Here is a 9,958-nt window from a genome sequence, read left to right as displayed (position 1 = left end):
ATAACTCTTTAAATAATCCTGCATAGAAAAATAAATTAACTATGTTGTTAAATTTTTTTTCACTACGAATTGAGAGCTGACAAGGGGAGGTGGGTCACCGATTGAATTATATTAGCGGTTTTGTTTGACGATTCTGGCTTGTAGTCTCTTCATGATGATGCTCCGTCGTACAGTATATATGTTTGTGTTTGTGTGTGTGTGTGTGTGTGTGCATGTTTGCGTGTGTTTGTCCTTCCTTGTAATTTACAAACCAGTCCCACAGATACAAATAATGTAAGACTTACAAAATAAATTCCAGGTTACGCTTACATGGCAAGCAGCTTTGTATTTTTTTTTCTTTCCTTTTTTTTTTTTATTTTTTTTTTTTTTTTAATCCTTGGGTTTGTCATTTTTCAGAAACAACGTCCTCTGACAGTGTATGTGCCGTTAGATTTCACCCAAAACATACAGTTACTGTAAGTAGCAATTTTTGAAGAGAAACACAACTCCATTCAGAAGACACTATAATTCACATGGCTCTTTACACAAAAGAGAACACGTCACTAAATCAATCCCCGGAAAGAGTTTTCTGCGGTGCCCTCCGATTCCCCCGTGAGTGGAAAACAGGAGCCGTTTTTTTTAGCCTCCCAGCAAAGAGCAGGTGTACTGCTACTGGTGCGTAATCCCGACAAGATGGCAGAGAGTCTGCGGCCGACTCCAGAGGGCATCCCCCAAGAACAAACAAGATATCCCCGCAAAGTAAAAGGAAAAAAAAAAGCAAAGTAGCATCCATCGAGTCCCCAATTTATGTTAATTTCATCCCAGAAGTAGCTGTTTTGGGTTCAATCCAGAGCAAGAAGAACAACGACCGACATGCCCTCCTTTGTTTTTTCCTCTCTTTTTTTTTTTTCTCTTTTAAACGAGGGGGTTTGAAGACGGCGAGGTATATTCTCAAGCACTGTTTTCAAGACCCTTTTGATTTTGGTTGGGAAAAAAAAACAAAAACAAAAGGAGGAGGAAAGAACAACAAGAACAACAACAACAAAAAAAAAAAAAAAAGAAGAAGAAGATAAGTACCCATTTCATTAGCAGCAAAAATACTCTGACTGTCTGGTTGCTTTTTACGGGTTGTCCTGTGGTTTATGTATGTGAGATCATACATGTGGTGGCGTGGATAATCCGAAAGGTCTTTTACTGTGAAATAGATCCACGCTGATTCTAGTAATAGCTTTTTGTAGTGTGGAGCCATTTTGTCCATCTCTGCATTGGTCATTAAGGATTTCCAGAAGGCACTTTTTTGCTGTGTGTGGGAGTGTGTGTGTGCGTGTGTGTTTGTGTGCATGTGTGGCTGCAGAGAGGGAGATGGAGACAGAAAGCAAGAGGTCTTGTGGGGGGTTGAATCGTGTGTGTGTGTGTGTGTGTGTGTGTGTGTGGCCATAGAGCAAGAACCAGAGAAAGGCAGATGTTGTTTGGCTGTCTGTCTGCCTGCATGTGTGTCTGTCTGACTTCCTCCTGTATGTGTGTGTGTGTAATCAATGCACTAAATCAAACACAACAATCCCTACATTTTACTCAGTGCAGTCTGCTCCTCGAGCACCTGCATGTAATCAGGCGGTCCTTGGAGCTTGGCTTTCAGCTCGTAATACTCACTTTTTCTCTGCTCCACCACGATCTTACTGTGGTTCCCGCCTATCAGCGATGACTTCTTCATCTTTTTATCCAGCGTTTTCTCCGGGTAGCGGATTTCGTACCCGCCCATCCCTATACTGTTGAAATCTCGTTTGCTGTCCAGGAAGTTCTGGATGAACATGCTGGGCTCCCGGTGCGGCAGGAACTCCTCGAGCTCGTCGATGGTGCTGAGGCGTTTGTTGCGCTCCAGCGTGGAGAGCGCGTCCTTGTCCTTGAGGATGATCTTCTGCCGCTGTGAGTCTGCAAACTTGAACCCGGCGTCCATGTCTGACGAGCGTCCGATCCCGCAGGTGTGGCTCTTGCCGATGTGCTCGATGGTCTGGGGGATGAACGTCTCGCCTCCCAAGTCGTCTCCCGGGATGGCGCCTTTTTTGCCCGACTTGTGGCTGTGTCTGCGGAGCTGCAGCGACATGGAGCCACACTCCTGATTCCCGAGCCCCTCCTGCCGGCCCACTGGTTTTTTATTCCGCCTCAGGACAAAGACTAGAAGGCAGAAGGCTACAAACACAGTGAGGATAAGCACTACGAGGATGCTGAGGATCATGATGGAGAGCGGCACGGGCCCTCCTGGTGGTGCTTTGCCGACGCCAGCAGGCGACACTGAGGTCAAAATAGGGGTGGCGCTTGTGAGAATGAACGGCCGCCTCGCCACAAGCTTGGGACACAGGATCTCATTTTTTAAGAGACGCAGCTCTATGTTGGAGAACTGCACAGGGGAGGCACATTTCACCTCTTTGGCAGCCACTCCATCACTTAGCTTTTCTAGCCAGAGTTTGAGGGCGACAAGATCGCAGGAACACTCCCACGGGTTCCCCTCCAGGTCTATCTGGGTCAATGTTTGCAGCTGGTCCAAGACTCCGCTCACTGGCAGGGTCATGAAGTGGTTGTTTTTCAGATTCAGTCTGGCTAAAGAGACACCCGCAAACACGTAGGCGGGGAGACTGCGCAGAACGTTGTTGTTGAGATAGAGGAGTTGCAGGTTCGGCATGGAGTCAAAGGTGCCTGCTAAGATTTCTTTTATGGCATTGTATTCCAAATATAGGTACTGCAGGTTTGACAGGCCCAAAAACATCTCTGGGTGTAGCTGTTCCAGCTGGTTTCCATTCAAATACAGTCTCCTCAGGTTAGTGAGGTTAGCAAACACTCCTTTCTGGACTGTTACGATTTGATTGCTGCCGAGATGGAGCAGATCTAAACCCTCAAACCCTTGGAAATCTGCTGGGCTGATGTCATGGATGTAATTCCCGCTCAGGTGAAGTTTCTTGGCATTTGGGGGTTTGGGAATGAGATCGCCTAGATTTTTAATATTCCTCTCCTGACAGCTGACGCTGATGCCAAAGTCAGAGGGGTGGGCTTTACAGCTGCAGGGCTGTGGACACAACAATGGAGGGGTCCGTGTCTGAAAGGAGACAATCTGGCTATTTCTTCCAAAAGGGGGTAAACCAGCCACGATACCGTTACCGTAAATCTTAGATGAGTCAGTGGTTTTTGGCGATTTTGTGGCTAAGGGAACCACGGTGGTCGGGGACATTTTGGACGGGGACTGTCCGTTATCAGGATGCATGGGCGGCATCCGGACATCAAAGTCACTTCCTGTTCCCATGGGACAAAGCTCCTGTTTGTTGGTTTCTTTCAGGAGCCTCCCGTACAAGTCAGTCGGAGTTTCACATATGGCCTCGCCGATAAAAATATTATAGGGCATGTTTTCGAGCCATGCCTTGAGAGGTGCTAAATCACAGGTACAATTCCAGGGGTTGTCATCCAGCTGCAGCTCAACAATACGCCCAATATGTTCCAGAACCCCCAAATAAGGAAGCTTCTGGATGCGGTTCCCCCTTATATCCAGGTGCGTGAGCGAGGCAAAGCGAAATATGTTGTCAGGAAGTGCCTGTATGAGATTATCATTCAGTATCAGCACTTTCAGCTTGTGCAGTTTGTTAAACGCTCCCTTTTCGATGTATTTTATCAAGTTGTAGTCAGCCTGCAGGTATTCCAGGTTCTCTATCCCTTGGAAAGTGTCCGCTCGCAGCACCTTTAACTCATTATTGTTCAGATGCAGCTGTTTCAAGGCGCTCATCCCCATGAACGCCCCGCCCTCGATGTTCTGCAGGTTGTTGTTCCCCAGCTGCAGCGACACAGCGTGGGTGAAGTTGAGGAAGGAGTTTGGGTAGAGGATGATTAAGAAGTTGTTCTGAAAGTTCAGGTGGTACAGGGACGAGGCCGGCGGTATGAGCTGCGTGGGCCGGTAGACGGTGATCTTCTCGCAGTTGACGTACAGCACGTTTTCCACCGACATGCAGGAGCAGGCGCTGCAGGTCTCGGCCATCAAGTCCGAGGCTGACGGGTCGACTGTCTGGGGTCCGTCCGACATGGAGGGGGAGGAGAGAGAGGAGGAGAGGGTGCCGGAGATGGACGAAGAAAAGGCTGCCAGCAGGAGTACGAGCAGCATCTCGCCGGTTAGAGATCCTCCCCCAGAAAACCATTTAGTAACCTTTGGAGAGGGAAAAAGACAAGTGCACACAGGAGCATCCACACCACAGGCGCACATATGTGCAAACCAGAGCACATATTCACGCGCACACACACACACACACACACACACACACACACACACACACACACAAAGCAAACCATCAAAATGCATATTCAAAATTGATTTTACAGCAACATTTTCAGCTTTTTTAGTCTTAGAAATCACATCAGGGTGTCATCGTAAGGTTTCACAGTGATAAAAACATCAGGGCTGCTAATGATTCTCATTTTTGATTAGTGCACTTTTCATTATCTCATGGCAGCAAGCAGCTTTGGCTTTGACACAGTGATTCAGCCTAATCATTGGACGGCGCAAAAACGCTTGATGCAGATTATTCAACACTGCAGGAGGAGGAGAAAAAAGAAAAAAAAAGAAAAGTACCACATGCCCTGGAAATTACTCAAACCCGTGAGCTGACGCCGCTCGAGTATGCATCTTATTCTGACATCCAGAGCGTGAAGCATCGTCTCGGAGAAATAAAACTAAAAAAAAAAAAAAAAAAAAAAAATGTCAAAAGACGGCAACACGACTGTGTGTTCTCCCCCTCTCAGCACATTCAACATAATCAAAGTCAAACGGCTGCAGTTCTCTTTTTCATGGGGGTCTCATTTGAAGCCAGCAGCAGCATCATCCAGCACCACCTGCACCTCCACCGCCACTGAGCAGCACATTCAGGTTATTTAGGCAACTGTGAGAATCAGGAGGAAGAGGAGCAATTGGGAACGAGCCCGCTGCTGACATATTGAGAAGGGTTTTTTTTTTTTTCTTTTCTTTTCTTTCTTTTTTTTTTTTTTGAGCGGCACACATTTATCACGCTGACAACCCGATTCCTTCCTCGTGTTTGACAACAAAGAAAAAAAAAATAATAAGATGCTCAAATCTAACACATTGTATACATGTATTTATTTATTTATTTATTTATTTAAGGAACATGGATGAAATCTGAATAAATTCCCACTTACCCAAAGCTGGAGTGGTAATGAATGCGGCTCCCTCCGGAGACACGGGGCAGCGTTGGTGAGACATGGATGGAGACGTGCGCAAACGTTCCTCCCCGGCTCGAGCGGAACGCGGACAGTTGTCGGGGGCGCAACAAGGTTCCTCCGGCCCCCCCTATATCTCCATGCGGGATACTGTATATCAACCCGAGCCAGGCGTACTGGGCTGGAGGAGGGGAGGGAGGGAGGGGGGTGCGGAGGAGATGGAGAGAAGGGAGCTGAGAGAGAGAGAGAGAGAGAGAGAGAGAGAGAGAGAGAGAGAGAGGAGGGGTGGGGGGTGGGGGGAGGGAGAACAGTAGCTCCGATTTCACCCGATGCGTCTCTTGCTGACGGGCTCCTCTTGCTTGGAAAAATCACCCCTCTGGTCGTTCGGTCCCCAAGGTGGCTGTACTACCTCCATGGGAGAGCGTACATTTGGGCTTTTGTTTTTTGCTTTTTTTTTTTGTTTTTTTGTTTGTTTGTTTTTTCGCAGGGAGGCCGGGAGAGAGGAAAGAGAGATAGAGACAGAGGGGTGAGAGAAAGGGAGAGGCGGACAGCTTTTTTAGAGATCTTGACGGCGCGTCCGGCGACTCCAAGGTGTGAAAAAAGGCGCAGGGTGGTCGGTGATGCGGTGAAATAAGTCCGTCATTCTTCGAGTTTATTTCAAAGGGGGGGTAGAGGAACTGAGAGGAGAAAGGTGGGGGGGTAGAAAGGATGTCCAACACTGTGCGTCTGGCTGGCTTTTCAGCTCGGCTCAGCAACCCCCCAACGCTCCGGTGAATAAATACGGGTTTGTTTCGAACGAAGTTGCGCACCGGGAGAACGCTTCAGAGGGCGAACGCAGCCAAAACGCTCCCATCAGGTTGTGCGCGTCGGTGTGTTATTTTTTTTTTTTTTCCATCGAGGCAGCATAAATCCAGTCTTTTAGTTCTCTCTCTCTCTCTCTCTCTCTCTCTCTCTCTCTCTCTCTGACACCCCGTGCAAAAAGAACAAAAAGAAAACTGCTGGTTTCTCTTCAGCGATCAGCGGAAGAGATGCTTCTTTCACTGTCCATCCAATGGGAAGGATTTTTTTTTTCCCCGTAAAAAAAAAAAAAAGAAAGAAAGAAAGAAAAAAAGAAAAGGGCTATGGCGGTATCGACGCTCCTCTCCCGGACCCCCGAAGAAAAATGAAAAAGCGGAAAAGCGCAGAGAGAAACAAGAGAAACAAGTGAGGAGAAGAGGAAGCGGTGCGTAAAAAAATGAATAATGCAGTTATTCAGCCTTTAGTCCGCTGCGGTGCGAGTCTGGGGCTGGAAAAAACTCCGCGCTTTCTCCCGCTCCCATCGTTCCACACCGAATGTCACCAGCAACACACACACACACACACACAACAAATCAACTTGGTGGAGGAAACGTGCGCGCTCTCTCTCTTTCTGTCTTTCGTTTCTTTCTTACTTTCTTCCTGTCTTCTTACAAAAGCCAAGCGACATCCAGTCGCGGTGAAGCGGAGGGAGTTCGGAGTGAGGAAGGCGAGCTTCCCTCTCCCTCCTGTAAGAAACAGAGCGGTATCCGTGTCAGGCGCGTTAAGTCTGCTGGCTCCTGCTGCAGCCGCATTCACTGAGCTTCCCACACGAATAAAAGAGGAGAATGCAGAGATGTAGAGAGAGCGAGAGAGGAGGGAGGGAGGGAGGGGAGAGAGAGAGAGAGGGTGACGAGAAGGGAGGGGATCTCTCTCTCTCTCTCTCTCTCTCTCTCTCTCTCTTAGAGACGACAAATGAAAAAAAAAACAAAAAAAAAAAAACAAAACTAACTCCAGACCTTGAAACAGATCCGTTGTTAAGAGCGCACGCTCGCTCCTGACACTTTGTCACGATCTCACGATTATCCTGTATTTTTCTTAAATTATCATTTTCATGGAACGCCCCCCCTCGGAGCGGGAAGTAAAGAGAGGGGGATTACATTTTTTATTTTTTTTTTAATTAAAAAAAAAACAGAAAGAAAGAAAAAAAAGAAAGAAAAGATAAAATGACCCTTTACCTGCCAAATCGTCGCATTGGACTTGACTTGCGCGACGCGACCTGTGCGCGTCCCCGAGGTCCGATTGGAGGCAGGCAGTGAGAGGGTGTGTGTGTGTGTGAGTGTGTGTGTGAGTGCTTAAAACCGGGCACGGGAGCGCGCCCGTGAGCGGCATTTTAAACAGGAGAGAGAGAGAGAGAGAGAGAGAGAGAGAGAGAGAGAGAGAGAGAGAGAGGGTTATTATTCAGGAGTGCTGCAGTCAGACGGGCTGCGAGAGGAAAAAGAGGGTGAAGGTGGGAAATCAGTCAATCAAAGGCTCACGCGGCTCACATTTTTTTTTTCCTCTCGTCGTCTTGTGTGTGTTTTGCAGGAGAGAGGGAGAGCTGATCCGAGCGGAGAGGAGGTGGACGGATGGATGGATAGAGCGCTGGAGAGAGGAGGAGGAGGAGAAGCGTGTCTTGAGGTACAGCTCCAATTTGATTCTAGTATTTGTTTTTATTGTTTTTTTGTTTTATTTATTATTTTGACGGGCTCAACCAGTCTACCTATGTGTGTGTGTGTGTGTGTGTGTGTGTGTGTATCCCTGTGTTGATTTATTCATGTGAGATGAGTCCAGCGCCCGCACTCCTCCTATCCGCACAGCTGACACCCCCACGGGAGAAGAAGATAAAAAAATAAAAAAAAAAAAGAAAGAAAGAAGGAGGGGAGTCGCACCCTGAAACCCGACATCGTGCGGCCTCACCGGAAGCCTCACCTCTGGTTTCCTCTTGCAGCAACAGTTGGCGGAGCCAAGTGACGCACACGTTGAGAAAGCAGCGCCGGAGAAAGGGGAAGATGGGAAGTATGGATGTCAGCGGCAGGTCGGTCCGTGTCGGAGGGGAGGGCGGTGCAGCAGGGACGGATGTTGTTATTGTAGCAGGCGATGCTGCGTGCAGGTGGGGGTGAGCTGCACCTGATTTCAAGGTAAAATATGCCACAGGTATTAAATAAGTGTCACAAATGGGGTTATTAATTAACAGTTTGTATCTGTCAACACTTATTTCATGGTGTGTAAGTGGTAATTAATAAGTAAAATAGTTGAAATTTACCCCAAAATTACCGCACAAATGATTTCAAATTGAATGAAAATCATACAACAAGAACATGCTTCTGTTTTCTGAGAAATGTTTGACTTGTTTCTGTTTGACTTTTGCTGATCATGACAGTTTATTTTCAGTATCTGGCCATTGTCCAGTCAGTAAAGAAGTTGGACAACTCGCATCAATTTGGTGTCCTGCTGAGGGGAAGTTGGACAGAAACCAGCTGGAAGTCTCCTGGAAAGCAATTTATGAACTGGTTGTTGCAAAAACAGCACAAAATTATTTCATCGGGGTAAAATTTAACATAATCTGAGGTAATTATTGTAGTATCATGGGGGTCATTTCAATGGAATTTCAAATACATTACTTGGTAATTACCAGCTTCGTACCATGGAGCTTGCACACCTGTAAAAAGAAGTGTTGGCGCATCATTCATGTCTTTCTAACAGTCTAACAGTTGATTTCAAGAGCCTGACGTATGTGTTTAACTTCCTCCCACAGTTACTCAACACTGAGGACACTAAATGCCCCGTCCACTTTCTCTTGAATGCATCCAAAGTGTGCTTCACTGTGTACTAATTTAAATAATCATACATTACAGTAGAACAAATTAAATATACAGAGAAGATCAATCACCGCATTTATCAGTGGAGTTTGAGGCATAATTCTGCCAACTCATGCACTGATGGCGCCAAACAGAAATAATATTCCAGCTCATCATCTGCTTGCGGTTGTTTGTGCGGAGCGTTGAACCAGAACTACAAAATAAAGTATAAAACAAAGACATCGACTCGGGATCTTTATTTATGTATCGCTGCTATTTCTCATGTCAAAAAGAAACAAAAACTTATTGCTCCACCTGTAAAAATGCTCCACGCGCAACCCCAAACACCGACGCTCGTTTAAGAAGTAGTTAAATAATTGCGGCGTGTTCCTTTAAGTAAAAACAGCTCCAGAAGCCATTCAGGTCACGCAGGTACGCGGCACCGTTGATGACACTCGCATTTATTGTGTTTACCCTCCTGTAACCTTTACATTGAAAAGGTCGTGTTTGTGTTCTGGATCGTGCATAATTGAATGCCGTGTATGGTCTTTCGACTGTTGGTGTTTGAGGAACGGATAATAACACAATCATCAGCCACGTAACCACGGAGTGTTATGTGTGAATAGTGCGTTTTGCCGTTCGCCGTCTCCCTTTGGAGGCAATCCCCCTCCACTCCACTCCACTCCACTCCACTCCACGGAGCCGGCTGCTTCAGACTGTACGCTATGATGTTTTGATAAAACATTCGCTCTCAATTATTCCCTCATTCGGCTGATTCCTGCAGCCTTCTTGTGCAATTTATCCTTAGTTATTTATGAAAAAAAAAAAAAAAAAAAAACCCAGTCACTCGATGGGTTGATTCGCAGTAATGTATGCAAAACTGGGACGCGCTTCACTTCTTAGAAGCGGCTTTCAAATGTAGCCCCGACACCTGCATGAAAGGAGCAAATCAAGCATTCTTCCTCGACTCCCTTCAGTGTGTGTGAGTGTGTGTGCAGACTAATACGAGAGAGAGAGAGAGAGAGAGCAAGAGAGAGAGTGTGTGTGTGTGTGTGAGTGTGCTGATATTTGACAGTCTTGGACATGTTCCTACACTGGCTGTGAGTGGCCTGAGGGAAGCAGGCCTACAAGAGAATGAGCCAGACAGTTGGCAGGGCCCC

General features: G+C 46.9%; 1 protein-coding gene and 1 long non-coding RNA gene across 5 annotated transcripts; one reads left to right on the top strand and one right to left on the bottom strand.

Annotated features, from left to right (window-relative positions):
- Positions 1–344: 344 nt before the first annotated feature.
- On the bottom strand, positions 345–5,561 carry slitrk4 (SLIT and NTRK-like family, member 4). 2 transcript variants are annotated; one of them, XM_037078131.1, is made up of 3 exons: positions 5,164–5,294; positions 1,630–4,159; positions 345–951 (listed from the first exon to the last, which is right to left on the bottom strand). In XM_037078131.1, the coding sequence occupies exons 2-3, from the start codon at positions 4,115–4,117 to the stop codon at positions 944–946; spliced, it is 2,496 nt and encodes an 831-aa protein (XP_036934026.1). In that variant the 5' UTR covers positions 4,118–4,159; positions 5,164–5,294; the 3' UTR covers positions 345–943. The 2 variants fall into 2 exon arrangements, with proteins under 2 accessions (XP_036934026.1, XP_036934027.1); XM_037078132.1 differs by having other exon boundaries at positions 345–4,159; positions 5,164–5,561.
- Positions 5,562–7,417: 1,856 nt separating this feature from the next.
- On the top strand, positions 7,418–9,044 carry LOC119008087. 3 transcript variants are annotated; one of them, XR_005071323.1, is made up of 3 exons: positions 7,418–7,638; positions 7,782–8,138; positions 8,392–9,044. It is a non-coding gene; the product is annotated as an uncharacterized LOC119008087 (long non-coding RNA). The 3 variants fall into 3 exon arrangements; XR_005071322.1 differs by having other exon boundaries at positions 7,949–9,044; XR_005071321.1 differs by having other exon boundaries at positions 7,782–9,044.
- The last annotated feature ends 914 nt before the right edge of the window (positions 9,045–9,958 follow it).

The sequence above is a fragment of the Acanthopagrus latus genome, chromosome 18 (assembly GCF_904848185.1).
Source record: "Acanthopagrus latus isolate v.2019 chromosome 18, fAcaLat1.1, whole genome shotgun sequence".
Lineage (NCBI taxonomy): Eukaryota > Metazoa > Chordata > Actinopteri > Spariformes > Sparidae > Acanthopagrus > Acanthopagrus latus.
The sequence above is the reverse complement of the archived record's forward strand: the minus strand, read 5'-3'. Positions and strand labels throughout refer to the sequence as shown.